The sequence below is a fragment of the Ammospiza caudacuta genome, chromosome 9, assembly GCF_027887145.1.
Source record: "Ammospiza caudacuta isolate bAmmCau1 chromosome 9, bAmmCau1.pri, whole genome shotgun sequence".
Lineage (NCBI taxonomy): Eukaryota > Metazoa > Chordata > Aves > Passeriformes > Passerellidae > Ammospiza > Ammospiza caudacuta.
In genome coordinates, this window is record NC_080601.1 from 20,030,549 (window position 1) to 20,046,652 (window position 16,104).

Sequence of the window (16,104 nt, forward strand, 5' to 3'; positions counted from 1 at the left end):
GACAAGTAATCCAAATTAAAAATGATCCCTTTGTGATAATCAGGCCTTTAGAAAATAGAACAGGTAGACCTATGCATCCAGCAGGCATACCTATTGTGTCCCAGTGTGACCCAGTAAGTCCCAGTAATGGAAAGAATATCCCAGTTCTCTTACAGGCCACTATTCATCATTCAGCTCATAAAGCACTGATCTGAAGCAATCAATACATCCAACAGAAGCCTTTCAGGATGGAGCAGAACCTTTCAACACTCTCCAATGTAGACCCACTTCCTAGAATATCCCAGAGCAATGAGACTCCACTAGAAGCACTCACAATCACTACCCCAGCTCAGCCATTGCATTCCCTAGACATTGCACTGCTGTTCCAAGAAGGAATCTGCCAGCTCTATCTGTTGTGATCAGTGATCGCCAGTCCAGTGAGCAAGTCCATATTAAAAGAGCATCCAGAAATGTTCTTCCATATTTGCCCATTGTAATCCTGAATACAGTTTGTGTACAGGATATCTACCAGCTCTGTCCCATGCAGATGAGCATTTTCTGGTAAATCCTTGTGTAGCAGCAGATTCTCCATAACCAACAGAATCTAAGAAAGTCTTAGGCCACAAATAAACTACTGTAATTCACAGTATCCCAGAATACTGCATGTTTTTCCTGCTCTAGTTTGTCACTAGATAAAGCTCTGCTAACAAGGGCAGACATATCCACCCCACAGTTCACAGATTAGAAAGTATCTCATCACACATCTAACACAGTACCTCTAAACAGACTAGGAGGCATTTGGTCACTGTATAACAGCCTCCATCTTCTGTTCATCTCAACAAACTAGCAAAACATCTCCCGCAGCATTCTCAGTGAAATACACCCATGGGATACCTGACTGCAGAGCTAGAACAATGAAGAACTTAGTTGTGAGGCAGCTGGAATATCTTACCCATGTTTGTGTGTTACTACCATTAAAAAATTGACCATTTCCATCAAAGGGAGAGGAGAGGAGAGAACAAAAATTGGTAGGGAGGAAAAAGAGAGTCAGAGGAAGGACAAGGGAAAAGGTGAAGACTGATGCTTAGACAGGACAGCAGTAAATAGTTCTGTATAAGGAGATGAAGGAGAGAGCATGAACATGAAATGGACATTAAGGCAGAATCACTTGGGCAAACCCCTACTTTGGGGTAGTTTCTCTGTGATTCACTTCTCTGCATTGCAACAGGGGAGACAAAGAATAGAAAACTCTGATTTTCATGGAGGCTTCTTTCCCCCCACCCCTCCTCCCTTTTGCTCTGCTTAGCATCTGCTTGTCAGACTTTGTTCCCTCAACTAAGCTTCATCCCTATTTCCACTTGACCTGTCACCACCCCTCATGCCGGTCTACTTACCAATAGTATGTCCTGGTGCAGTCACACCTGTCCCACTCCCATCTGGTGTTGGGTGAAAAGGTTGCTGAACTTTGGTTCTGATGATCCTGGAAAAGAGTGAAACACATTCAGAACTCAAATGCATCTTCTCTGTGCCTTTGCAGACCCACAGTCCCAGATATCAGAAGCTGAAGGCTCGATCTGAGCTCTCAGTGCAGCAGAGTGGCTTCATTTGCCTTGTGGTCCTGATTCTACTGCTTTAATAGTCCAGCTCTCAGAGAATCATCCTATTTCTGCTCTGTCATCTTTATCCCAAACTTGGGTGTTCACTGCATAAGGATGGTGTTCAGTGAGCATGCCAGGATCTGCTCTGTGTTAACAGCTGCATTGTCATTTATGGTCTGGTCTGTGAGCATAACAACAGTGCAGTCTTCACAGCTAATAGAGACATTGCTGAATTTATAAATGGAGTAGCTTTAATTTTGTTGTCTACCTGAAAAATACCCTTCTAACCAACTAAATGCTTTGTACTGTGTAAGGTTTGCCCATAGCCCTTGCCCTTCATAAATGAGGTGAAAGCAGAAGGCATCTGTAGGGACTGGTGATGGGATATAGACCACCAGGAAAAAAAGGTCCATAAAACAGAGCAAAAATTGGTGTTTGTCAGATGGTGAATGAACACAGCATGGGAAACTCAAAAAAGCTTATAGTGTAGCTTAGAATGGCAATAAACTGAACTGTAATTGTCAGTGCTCTGTTTCTTGTTACATGAAATCTTTCACCTCTAGGTCACTGGTTTAAATCCAGCTGAGGTCAGTGGTGAAAGAAAATCACTAGTACCTAGTACCTGACTGCAAGGTCCCTGACTACTGGCAGATATTGGGTATCTGTGAGTTGGGAACAGCTGTTCCACCAAGGAACTCAGTAAATAAGCCATGACCTGTGGAGGCCATGGAAACCAACTTCCTTTCTGAGATTAGAACAAGCCTTTCCTCTCTTCAGCCACTCCAGCTGGGGTGTAGGTGCAGATTCTCTTCAGCCTCAGCTTCTGGAACTCTTAGCCCTGCATTTTATTAGCTTTATTTTCTACCCAAAAATCTCTCCAGAAAGTGAAAGCAAATAGAAGATTCATCCTGCCCACTTGAGAGCTTTCCTTAAAAAATTGTTCTGAAGAGTAAGTTGGCAAAACTTCAAAGAGCAAATGTGAGTGATATGGCATGGATAGAGATAGGCAGAGACATTGTGGGGGCAATTTTTAAAAAACACTATTTCTGAGAATGAAGCCTTCTTAGGAAAGGAGAACATCTCACCTCAGCATGTTAGAAGGCTCTGCTACTAGCTTGATGAAGCCTGACCTGTAGCTGGAGTGCCTGGGACATAGCTGGAGACAGAGAATGTCAAGGTTCTAGCTGAGGATGGAGATCCAGATCCTCACTTCATAAGATCAGTGGTACCAGATGCCCTAATCTACAGTTGCTGAGAACCTATACAAAAAGTGTCTGAAGACCTCAGGGCCCAATTCTGAGGTCATACAATTTGCACTAGGTGAAGAGCTGATCTGAAAAGTGTGCTATGGCAAATAATATAACTTTTTTTCTTCTTTTCTCTTTTTTTTCTTTTTTCCCCTCTTCTCTCACATTCCCCCTAAAACCCCCTGAAGTGCCACTCTGGTTGTGTGAGTTTATTGATTTCCCCCAGCCCAGAGAAACAGAAAAAGGGGATGGGGTGCAGGCAAAGGGATGGAAATAGAAAGCTATAAATTATTTGTGACAGGAAAGCAATAGTGCCAGAGTGCTGAGCACAAGTCCCGTGTCACTATTAGATTCCTTTTAGCCTGATGACACTGTAAAAGAGGTTAAGTGTCTGATGGAATCGTACACCTTGGGGGCAGGGGCAGTCCAGGAGCAGAACAAGCCACAGAGAGCGGGTATATCAATTCTCCACGCCAATAATATTCCCCTCATTGATCGCAACACAAAGTTCAAAAATCTCATTATAGCTAGGCAGTCGTGGAACTTTTTTAAAATCAATAGAGTGATATAATATATGTATACTTTGTATAAATGTTTCTCTCCATCCATCTATCCGTCTATCCAAAATCTGCCTGAGGGTGTCTAAGTTAACCTACACATTATACTGTGTTATGTTCTATTGTAGTGTAGCATAGTGAATGGATTAGAAGATTTCCCCTGCAGCCTTAGATGACATATTATAAAACGTCCTGTTAGCACTGAGGTGACATCAGATGGTTCCAATCATACTGAGATGTGACATCAGTTTTTCCATTTGTACTGGGAGATGGTACCAGACACCTCAGTTTCTACTGAGGGGAACCATAAGATGAGTCTAATTATACTGAGATGGCAGATCAGGCTGTGCTGAATCATGCTGCATGAAAATTGCAAAGTTTCAAAAACCCATTTAGAGTAAAAACAGCCTGTGAAACGCTGCAGGTATAAAATGCCTGTCCATAATATTCCAAAACCCAGGCAGGGGATGAAGAGGAAGGTTCAATTTCCTTTCCCATTCAGTTCGAGGTCTCTTGGCTGAGAACACCAGTTAGTGCCAGTTGTGACTGTGTTTACTGAGATGTGTCCATTAGGAACTGGCATGAGACTCACCAGCTCATTGCACCAAGTAGCTGTCAGCTGGTAATGATTTTCGGTCACTGCCAAGCAGGGCCAGATTTCTGCTAGTGACCCAGAGGTGAAAGGCTCTGTTCAGAAACATCCCATTCCTAAGAATGAAACCAGTCTTATGTCAAAAGAAAGTGTCTGGAAACCGTGAGCAGAGGAGAGCAGTTCTGGTTGTGCTGCCTCCAGTGGCTTGGGTCAAATAATTTGTGGCATCAAATGCACAGTGAACCTAATGAGGTATCTGGTAGAATGTATTTTCTATGGCTAAAAGAAGAGGCAGGTCTTGAAAAGACTCTCCCCATCAGTGTTCCTTTGCCCTAAAGTCATGACTCAACTCCAGTGTTTTAAGGGAAGAGGGGAAATTCAGGACTCTAATGCTCAGTACAGAACATGGCAGTGCATCCCCCGGGTCGATTCACTTAGGGGCAGTGATAAACAGCAGAATAGCTAGGCAGCACTGCTGCTGCTTTGAGAGGCTTCAAGTGAGTCTGTCCTACAAAAGACCACCTAATGAAACAGCAGATGAAAGATGAACAGAGCTGACCTGGCCCCATAGCAACAAATGCAGCATAATAATGCTGTCTTTAAACTTCAGTGTTGCTGAAAGCTTCTCACCCTTACTAGGGATTGAAATACGCACTAAGCCAGCTCTGCTGCCTCAAATCTAGGATTTCTGGATTACTGCTGTGTAAGAGGTCACAAAACCTCGATCACCTCTTGCTGTCTTTGATGGGTTGTTCTTGCCTTCAGACACTGAAGGAAGGGAAGTCTTGCAGATTACATCCTCAGCCCTTCCCAAAAGCAGAAGGGACACAAGTCCTGACACATCAGTTAGCAGTGCTGATTTCTTGAGATAAATGCCAATATTTTCAAACATCTTTTTCCAAGAGAATTGACCCTTTGGACTAAATTCATCCCTGCTCTAATTCCAGCACAATCACTGACTCCAATAACAGCCTTTGTATTTAATTAAGAACAGAAACTGGTACTTACTGTAAATTCCCATTTTTCATTTTCTGGTGGGAGATTTTTGTACAAGTTGACTACTTTGAGTTTTGGATAATATAAACAGATTTAATACATAGCCTTCTGAAGTTTCAGCAACAGGACATTTATAGATCTTTGATTGCAGTAAAGCAACTGAACTTCATTTCACAATCTGAATTTAATATGCAATATTATGTTAAGTGATGGCATATAATGTCATTACAGTAAATAGTATCATACTGTGAATTATACATCCATCCTGGAATTCATGAGTTGCTATAGTTGGCTTGTAGTAACTCCTTCTAGACTTAATGTTACATACAGCACCAGCTGAAAACAACAGCTTATTTCCAAATGCCTTTGACTTTTTAAAATGCTCAACATTAGATCATGAATTTCCAATGTTTGATTTCTATTTCATTATTTTTGTCCGTTTTAATGGAATTCCTTCTCCTGATTCTGAATACAGATGGACAGACAAAAATCTTCTAGTATTACGATAGTAACAAGCTCTAATCAAACAGTGTAACAAGGAATATTAGAACTTAAAATTAGCTGAGCCAGAGTGCTTCCTGAGAAGAACTTTCACTCCTTGTAAATAAGCAAGTAGAAAATCACTTCTAAACTTGTGGAAAAATTACTTGTTAAAAGAACATAGAAAAGATGGCAGAAAACTCACCTTGCTTCTCTGACATTTCTATCCAAACTCTCTTAAAGCCTAACATACTTGGTGCTTTCTTCTCTCTTACTATGGCTGGCAGAGTGTTTTGACAATATCTCAAATAAAAAAAACATACTAGGGCTGATCAGAGGGAGATAAGGTAGGACGGAATAATCTGGAGTCACAATCTAGACATTGTATTAATCCTAGAAGAAAAGAGTGAAGTTGAACTGAAGGAAAGATTGTTGTGTCCTGCTGACTCAAGAAGACCCTGACAGGTTTCAGAAAACATTGGTATCCTCACTTTGATCAGATTCCATTGTCGTGGATTATTTTTGAGGGTGGAAGGACACACTCAGCAGAGCACCAAACTCCTTGTAATTGTTTTGGAGTATTCATATTTTAAATGCTCCATATTAGAAGCACATTACAAGACCCCAGGGTGTGCATTACTGGGCAATTAAAGCGGTTCTTGGAAGGCTGACATTGTGAAGCTTCAGCCTTTTCTCTGCGCTGTGTCCAGGGGAGGCTGTGATGGCCAAGGCACACACACCCTGCTGTGCCGCGCTGCTTAATTAGCGCTGGGCTGTACTGCCGAGCCGGGCTGCCTGCGCAAGGCGGCCTGCGGGCACACGGGCAGGGCTGAGCGGGACAGAGCCTCCTCTGCATCACATGGCTTCCTGCAAAAGGGCTTGTGACCATCCCACTGATGCTGCCAAAGAGGGACAACATCGGATGAGAAGAGGCAGCTTTGGGGTCTTTGGTGAAAGCCCCCATGGAGCCATCAATATCCCACCTGCAGATTGGTGCTGCAGAGGCATAAAGAGCTCTGAATGTGGCTTTGCTTCAAACAGAGGCAGTCTTATGTTTCTGGGCGTAGGTTAAAAATGCAGCTGAATTCACGGTTGAGCAAAAGATGAGGGGAGGGAAAATCTTGTTTGCCCAAAGTTCAAAACGGAAAGCAAGCTTTGTAACATGGTGAGGAAAAACAGCCAAGGGATTTGGGGGTGAAGGAAGGGAAATAGAAAAGTCTGATAGTTAGAGCCTAATCCGATTTAGGGAAGGGCTTCAGTTCTTGCTCTGTCATGGACCTCTCTCATCAAGAGTTTGGACAAATGGCATTTCTCTCTGTGCTCTGTTTCCTGCCTGAAGTGTGAAGATAGGAGCATTGCCGTGCCACCTGGGGCACAGTGAGGACAGCTGGAAGGAGGAGTGAAGGGCTCAGACTCTCTAATAAACAGGGGCCAAGTAAGTGCTTCAGCGAGCTGTAGCACAGTATTGGCTTCATTTTCCTGCTTGAAGCAGAAGTGACATGTACCCTGCTGACAGTGGCTTTATGTGAAGGGAAATGGGCAAAGGCAACAGGAGTTGTGTTTCAGCTGCACAGACTTTGGTGGTGGTGTTTGCATTTGCAACAGCAGATGTAATTGGGAAAATCAGAGCTGCAGTTGCTACATAAAAGCCAACCAATAATTTCTCATAGGAAGTAGGGTGGGAGCAGTAGAAGCTACTGCTCTCAAAATCTACTGCAACACTTAGAACCTTCAGAAAAATAGCTGACATTGGCAGGAGCAGCTTCCTCGCTAGCTGGCCTGGGGCTCTGGCACTCCCTGCCAAAACAACAGAATGCCTTCAAACTCTGCCATATTCAGGGGCCACAAGCAATATTCACACATTCAAACTTGCTTCTATCATGAAAATTGCATTTCTTTCTCTCTACCTTTTGGAAAAGGAGAGAGAAGATGAGTGATCATGTACTATGTTAGCATATAAGCACAAGTATGATAGATTAATTAGATTGATTAGATTGATGGTCCTAAAAGGTACATGAAGAGGGATTATCTGTTTTCTCAAAGCTTCCAAATAGATGAGAGGTCAAAATGGAGATGCCTTACATACTTCAAAAGACAATCCCAGCCCTCTCTGAGGAGAATTGACTCTGTATGTGCTGTTAATCTGTGTGGGTCCATCAATTTCACTGGGGCTAGGCTGACATCATGCCTGCAGACATGGGGAGAAAAGTGTCACTTTGTTCCAGGTTATCCTGCTCACTACGAACAAGAGAGAAAGCCCAATCCTGCCCATTTCTCTCACTGCATTTCTTGACTGCACTCTAAGACACACAATTCACAGCATCAGTTTTACTATCTGAAGGGCTTAGAGTGGAGCTAGGATTTTTTTGTTGTTTTAAATCAGTGACCCATGATGACACCATATGGTTTTATTTCATTTAATTTGAGCAGAGCATTAACGTTCAGCTTCTAGCAGATCTCTACCCATTCCACTTCTGCTGTGCTACATGGTCCAAGTGCAGACATAAGGAAGAGGGGTAGAAAGAAAGAAAGGAGAAGATGTCTGCCTTCTGAGGGTAGATGTGCCAGGCAGGAGGCTGGCCTGCCACCTCGTTCTGCTGAGCAATAGTATGCAACTTCATGGCCCTGGCACTGATGATTGACAGAGGTCAGCCCCATGAGGATAGGTTGCCGAGCCTGACCCCCTAGAATGAATTGCTGCACGAGGCTGTAAGAACCATTTGCCCACCTGGGAAACAGGTGTACTTGAATATTTGCTGTGCTATGCAAAGCTGTGGCTACAGAGCCATCAGGACCCAGGCTGGCTGGCTTAAAGGTGGCTAAAGCATGTCTACAAGAGCTGCACTCAAGCAGTGACTGCAGGATAGAAATGTCCTCAGGCAGGTGTTTCTACTTTCATTTTACTCAGTTCATGTCTGGAAGGCTTTCTTCGAGAAATTCATTAAAATACAAACATTTAGAAGGTATCGTACAGGTACCAATATATTGTATAGTAAACTTGATCCTGGGTTTTTGACAACCCGGTTTTAAGGTGAATTGAGGAAATCTTAAATGACAAAAAGAGTGCTACTGGTCTTGGATGTAGAAACACAGACCTAGGAGGAGCCACCTGGGTCATCAAGTCCAAATTTTAATACCATAGGTAACTATGGAGCAGACATTCAACTCAGAGGATCCATCAAAATATCCATTAAAGCAGGTACAGATCTACCTTTCCCCCTCAACAAATTCATAATCTCTGCAACAGAAGACCAAAAGCTGTAAAACTAACAAGCCACAGGAAGAGAACAGGAGAAAAGCATCACTAGTAGCTAAAGTCCCTTTCATTAGCAAGACATTTCTGCGATGAAAAGGCCCAGAAATTTTTGACCTCTTAGGAATTAAGAATTGTTTACTGATTACACCTACTGTGCAATGATGTGTAGTTCAGAGTGCCAACTCTGCAGTTCAGAGTGTCATCTTGTGTTACCTCTAGCCTGGCCGGCTTGAGTGGTGCCAGCAGTGCTGCTGCAGCAGCATGGAGCCGGCGTCGGGCACGGCCCACGAGCTGCCAGCACGCGGTCAGTGCCGCGCCGCGCGCTGGAGCTGGCAGAGCAGCGCCGTGCCAGCGGGTGAGTTGAGAACACCTACAGAAACACACAGGCTTGCCAAGGTTAAATATCTTAATCTGGAGTATGGGAACTTTTAATTGAAAGCTTTGCTTTGAGCCCGTTTCCAGTTATTAAAATTCAGGAGTCTGTGCTGAATTCCTTGTGGACATTCATTTTGATTAACAGAAGACATGTGTGTACTAGGAAGGGAGTCTTGAACTGGGAGGAATCAGATAAATGTAGATAACATTCTCAGCCCTCTTGCAAGTTATGCCATAGCTGGTATTTTGTGTAAAGCCTTAGATCTTGAAGATAAACGATTAGTTCAGCTTTCATTTAATACCAATGTATTTCTGACTTTCATAACTGCAAGGACCAGGTGGAAGTGGGACCTGGCTGACTCCCAAGGGGCCAGAACTGGAGGCAAAAGGAAAAAAAACCTGATTTACAGCATTGGGAATTTTATGCCAGTCTCTTCATTACGGAGGGTACTGACTCAGGACTTTTTAACTTTTGGTTTTGGCAGCATTGTGCATTAGCTGTGTATTATCTCTGTATCCTGCAGAGTGCTGCACTGCAGTGCATGCTTGCATGTGTTGGATAAGTAAATGTTTCCCTTTACAGGGATGTACTTTTGTGTGCCTCCCTTACAGTCCTCAGAACTGGGGAAAATTTTCACAGTGGACCCTTTACCATTAGAAGATTTTTCCCAAAACAAATTTTTAAAAAAAAGTGCTGAGGATGTATTTATTAAATCTAATGTTCTTTTTACCTCAGCTTGTAAAGAAATCAACAAATTTGTAAGAAAAATGTAAATATTATTAGAGAGGAAAAAATTTGGGGTTTCCCTTTAAAATTACCTTTTTCAGGTGAATTGTTGACTATGTTAAAAATAAAAATAATATGTTTAGATTTTATTGAAAAAGAAGGTTCTAACTACTCTGAAATGTAGAATTTTAATAAAGTTTTGATTCAAAAACACACAAAAAATATTCACAAAGAACCCGAATCTTTCCTTTCCTGCTCTAGTCCTTGTTGTTCTTGGTGTCATTTATTCCTTGCTTCATCGTGTCACCCAGAGCAGTTAAGCACAAGTGAGCACTTCAGGGTGTGGGTGCTGCATAGACTCCCAGCATCAAGTTGGTGCCTGTCTTTGTAGAAGATTGTCTAGTTTTTGTATTTATAGGACAAAGTCAGTTTTATATAGTGAAAAGATAAATCTGTAACCAGTCTTTTTGGGTCATATAAGTCACTGTCAGGTCAAGTGTTTAGAGATACAAGTTGTATGTTTATGTGTCCATATTGTGTTGGCAAATGCATTAACATTTGTTTCTTGGCGTGTTTTAATTCCCCACACAGACAGCATACCTTGTTTACCTATAGGTCTGCATTTATAACTGTGCCTACATGGAGTTAGACATTTGGGTCACATATTAAATATTCAGGTCTCATGAAGAATTGATAAATGTTTTTCAACCATTTCAAGTTTTAACAGAGTTTTATGGGAAAATATTTAGATGTCTTGCTTGAAACCATCATCAGCTATCTATATGGATGTTTTTGTACAGCACATACATATTAAAAATTATATGTCACAATCACCTAGCACTAGTCTTTAACAAGGCTCTAATATCTATGATGTAATAGCTAACATATCTGAATACTGATCAATAATTTATGTGGAACCCTGCTGTATTATAAGGCCCATACCTGTGTGTACATTTGCATAATTGTGTAAGTTTGTGAAGGCAGAACTGCTCTATTCTCAAAAAAACATATCTGGCTTCCATCTTATTAACTACAGAACTGTGGGTTTCTGTGAACCTTCATCAACCTACATCCATCCTTTTCTGTTACAGTTGCAGTGGCTGGGGGAGTACCCTGTGCCTCTGGGTCCCCTTTTTCTGGCTCCTGCATAAGTACAGTCTCTGTCCATAGGAGTTAGCAGATTAAGGGTTTATCTACATAAGACTCTGCAAATTAACTGAATATGTGAAATTAAAGTGGTCTAGTTAAACTGCATTACACCTCTGACTCCCTTGTTTAGAATTAAGGCAGCTTTAATTTAGTTTAGCTTAATTCACTTTGGAAATGAAGTGAACTTAATTCAATTTAGGACACTCAAATTTTGAATGAGCACCTGAACAATGTTTTAATGCTTTTAACCAATATAGTTGCAAAGTTAATTCAGATTAATTTTCCTGTCTGCCCCTGTGTAAACAAGCCTGTTTTCTATGCCCTCTCAATGAAACCATCCCAGCTGAGACTCCTCCAACAACTCTGAATTGACAACCAACCTCCCAAGAGGAGCAGTTTAAATGATGCTCCCACAAGCACAAGTGTTTCCTTATCCCTACATCCCCATGCAGACAACTTTTCTCCCAGTGAGCTTTAGTGATCTCTAAGACTGATTTGTCTAGAGCTTGACTTGCTGAACCAGGCACTAGCTGGGGTAAATACAGAAGAGATGCAGCAATTGTTCAGCACTATCTGAAGACCTGAGTTATCAATATTGAATTATTCAAATTTTGCAGTTTAGGATTTTGCAGTGGAATACAATATTACAAATTATGATATATTATTTCTGCAAATCATGATATCCTAGAGAATTTTAGTGATCTTATTCAGTTCCATTATTTCAAAACATGGTCCCCTTAATCTGAATTAAGTACTTGTTCACCTAATGAATCAGAATGCCTCCAGCTGTAAATCAACATGTATTTAATATTTTTAAATCTAACTTAAGTTCAACAAGATCAGATACAACCAGGATTCATAGGCAGAGGAATATAGATGGACATCGGCAAGGAGATTTAAAAAAAGTATACTCCTATACTCCCTTTACTTTTTTTCTTGAATGTTTTGTAGTCTAAGAATACAGGAGGTAGCATAAGGTGAACCAAAGATGCTATCATGTCATTTTTAAAAGGCAGTTGCAAAATCAATCATGAACAAAATAACCTTAGAAGTAAGACAGAAGTATATTTTAATGCAGGAATATTATTATTATTTTTAGAGCATCATTATGGAAATTTCAAAATTTTCATTACCTTCCTTAATTTTAAAACATACTGTGTATTTGACACACTGTGTATTTGGTCAAAAGATACCTTAGGAAGGAAATTCTGTCAAATATCTTTATCACAATGCAAAAAAGCCCTCGAAAAAATTGCCTTTTGGAAAATCTCCTCTCAGAAAGCAGCTGCCCTACGATTTTGCTAAAAAGTCAACCAGACTAAAAAAAAAAACCAAAACCCCAAAGAAATCAAAGAAAGCCACTTAAATGTCCCAAGCCATCCAGTGCTCTTTGATTAGATTGTTAGGCAATATTTTGTGTGCTGTTTTTTATGGAGTTATTGCTTATGAATAGTGTTATTTGATGGCTACAGCAGTCTCAGATCTTTGAGTGGTAGAAGATTAGCATGGTTTCACTGAAACAGTCACAGTGCAATGCAATAAGGAGAAAGTCCTATATATTAATGTGTTTGTGCAGAATTCACTTCAGTGTATGTGGGCATCCATTTATGTGCAGCTAGCTGAGAGGATGCCCCTGTGAGTAAAACCTGGGCTTGCAGAAGCAGTGACTGTCAGAGTGGCTGTGCTGCTCTGTGGGGCTGTGCTGCTGTACCAGTGTGGGTATGTGTGTGCTTGTGGGTTTGTATACACGGGCCACTGCAGGTCTGTCTGTCTGTCTGTCTGTCTGTGTCTCTGTCTGTCTGTCTGCAGGTGTGCTCCCACTTCTGTGTGTGTGATCTGGCTGTGCTGCTTTCTGAATGTCAATGAGCTTAGTAAAAGCATGTATGTATTTGTATCTGTGTGTGCATCTATCTGCATATGGATGGGCTTGTATGTGTCTTTAGATCCATTTCTTTGTATGGTTTGTGTGTCCCTCCTGTGAGATGGGGGCCTTCTTGAGGCCTGATCTCAGTCAATGTGAGCACTTTCATTCTCATAAAAGGCACCATCATTCAACTGCAAAAACACAAACTGGGCACCAGGAGACCTGGGTCCCTGTTGATGAGCTCTGTGAGTGAGCAGTCTTTTAATTCACTCTGTGCCTCAGTTTCCCCTCCCAGCCTTTTTTTAAACTCAGACTGTGGACACACACTCCTTGCTACTATATGGGCATAATATAATTCTCTGTGAATGGCTCTATCTGCTTCAGTCAAGACCCTGAGCCCTGAGAGGCCCTTCTGATGCTGTGCTGCTGCCTCCCAGTAACATCCATCCCTGCATGTACCTGCCTTTGTGTGTTCATGTTTGGGGTGTCCATCTGTGTACTTTGTGGCTGGCTATTTGTAGTTTTTATCTCCCCCATGTACAAACAGAGCAGGGGAAGATGGAAAGGAAGGAGTTATTAAATGCCAAGCGGATATGCAATAAATCCCATTGATTTTACAAACTCCAGCTTGTCTTCAATCTCTTTCCATTCTTTATCCTGGGGGCATTGCAACAAAACCCTATTTTAAATACCTTTTCTTTCCCTTCCCCCTTCCTCCTCCTCTCACTCCCAAAAAAGTGTCAATATTTTATTTGGATTTTTAACTTCGCTCCATAACAGTTGTTTGACCTCCTGACTCATGTGAGTCACATAAATTCTGGGACTTTATTCAGGAGCCATGTTCCTTCTATTGAATAAGCAATTTGGGAGGGTGAATTAATGACTTGTGCTGTTGCTGGAAAGTCCCTGAAGAAATATTAAAATTGCTTGCAGACCAAATCAATACTCACTGAACACCCAGCATGAGGACCTGGGCTTTTTAATGGCTACAAGCAGCAGCACTGGGTAGAGGAAGGGGAATTCCTGTACACAAAACACACGCAGGCACACACAACCAACAGCAGCCTTCCCCCAGCCTTGCTAGCTGTTTCAATAACAGCACATTCCTGTGCACACAACCTGCTACGAGCTGCTGCCTGCTGTGCCAGGGAAAGGACTTACAGACTGGTTCCCCCATCTCCCTCCCAAGAAGATCATGCAGGATTTGCAAAAGCTGGCTGTTTGGGCTGTGTGTTAAGCGCTTGGGTTAGCATGGTCTGGCACAATCTGCAAGGCACAAGGAAGGATGATTATTTGGGGTGTTATGAGCCTGTTCTATGTGTTACTTTGCCTTTTTCCTCTCTGAAGAGGAAAGACACTGCTCTCTGTTAGGTTTGGGGGTGCTGGTGTGGTTTGGAAAGAGGATTTGTCTGTGTTACAGAGGCACGTCTGTGAGATAGGTCTGTGGCTTTGGGTGCTGAAAGTATTTTGATCTGTCCACAGTGTGAATTTGTTTTGTTTGCAATATTCTGTAGGCTTTCCTTTCTTGTAATGGCTTGTGTTTTGATGAATGTCATGCACTCCTTCTTGTGTTAAGAGTGCCTGCATGATGCTTTTGGTCATTGAGCAGGTGTCACTTCACTAGATCAGTCTATTTCAAGGCTGTGGGTGCAATTCTGAATGGTTCTGAGTGCCCTGGGAGTCCACCAGCCTTACGAGGACATGAATGTGCTCAGTTGTGCTGTTCAACAAGGCTTTTACTATTTGCTTCTCACTAGACTGACAACTGCCAGATTTTGCCCATACCCTAAGACCCCTCTGGCAAGGGTGGGTTTTGTTACCAGAGTTTTCAAGTCTCCCTTGAGAATGTGGCCCCATGTTTTGGTGTTTTGCCCTGTGGTCGTGAATGGCTGTTTTGTATTCGCTTGTTGGGAGGCTGTTATTGTGTATTAACACCAGGCTGGGTGTGCTTTGTATGTCTGCATGTCTGTCTCATTGATTCCATCAGTATTATTTTGTAATCGTGTGATTGAGTTAGTGTGCATTTCAGGGCTCCTGTGTATTGAATAATGATGTCAGGGATTGGGTTGTTTGACTGGGTAATGGCCTCTTTTCAGTGTTGTAAGTGAATGTGTCCTTCTCCTGTTTCCCCTGTCTCAGCTGGGGCAGGATCATTTACACTAGGTGATTCCTTAAGATGCTCACATGCACTAAAAGAATATCCCTTTGGCTCACGAGCTCTCCCTGCCCACGGGGCATGCCAAAGGTACGTCTCGTGTGTGTGTGACACGTGGGGTGGCACATCCAGTTGGTTCTCAGCTGCATGCTTCAAGGTGTGTGTGTCTTCTGGTGTTCTCAGGGATTTTGCTAAGACCTTTCAGTTACGTTTTTGGATAAGGTTCTTCACAATTACATGCAAGACAATTCTGTGCGGTTTCAAATAGATTTGACTGAGTCTGTGAAAGGATCTATAAATTGCTACATGTCTTCAGTGAAGTGCACGCTTGCCTTTGCAAGGGTCTTCTTGTATGACTTTCTGCATTAATGCATAGAAGGGCATCAGTGTCAGTTAACAGATGCTTCTGATCTGTGTGTGACTGACTAGCAATGTTCCCAAGTCTCAGCTGACCTGGGTCTCTCATATATGTAAGAAAGAATGGGATTCTGTGTCAGCAGCATTTAGCAGTAAATATATGTGTTAAGAAATTTTAAACGTACAATGAATCTCTGGGTTTGTGCAATGGCTTCTGACTGGTGTGGGTATTGTGCAGTAATGCTTTAAGACAGTGTGGCCACATTTGGTCCCTTGGAAATGAACAAGAGAGTTCAGTTATTTTTCAGCTGATGATTATGTGTCATTGCTGCATGAATTTATTTGCTCTGCACAGGCAATGTGTCTGGCATTGGGCCTGCTCTGTCCTTCCTCAGCCATTAGGATTTAGCCCAGCAGCAGTCACATCCAGACAAAGTCTATGAAAAAGGCCATGAAAGATCCAGAAAACTTCCAGAGAGAGTTTTCACTTGTACCCTCTCATCAAAATATCTCATCAGGAAAAAAATCTATGACCTCTCTCAGTCAGGCCATCTATATGGCTGGGATTTAGCAAGCCAGTGAATTTAGCTTATATTTTTCAGTGAGGTTGCTAACAGGGAACTCCTTACTCATCCTTGCATTAGCTCAAGCCTTCTTACTTCCCTTGCTCTCTTGTTTGTGCTCTCACACTCTTTTCCCCACTTTCTCCTCTGCATTCTGGCCTGAGTTTGACCTTGAACAGATTACATGGTCCTTAGCCCAACCACTGCTT

At 42.2% G+C, this 16,104-nt stretch overlaps 1 protein-coding gene across 1 annotated transcript in view; it reads right to left on the bottom strand.

Annotated features, from left to right (window-relative positions):
• Nucleotides 1–16,104, bottom strand: part of PAX2 (paired box 2) — an 85,484-nt gene that overhangs the window by 49,896 nt on the left and 19,484 nt on the right. Inside the window, 1 exon segment of the mRNA XM_058810923.1 lies at nucleotides 1,401–1,459. Within this exon segment, the coding sequence (XP_058666906.1) occupies nucleotides 1,401–1,459 (59 nt within the window).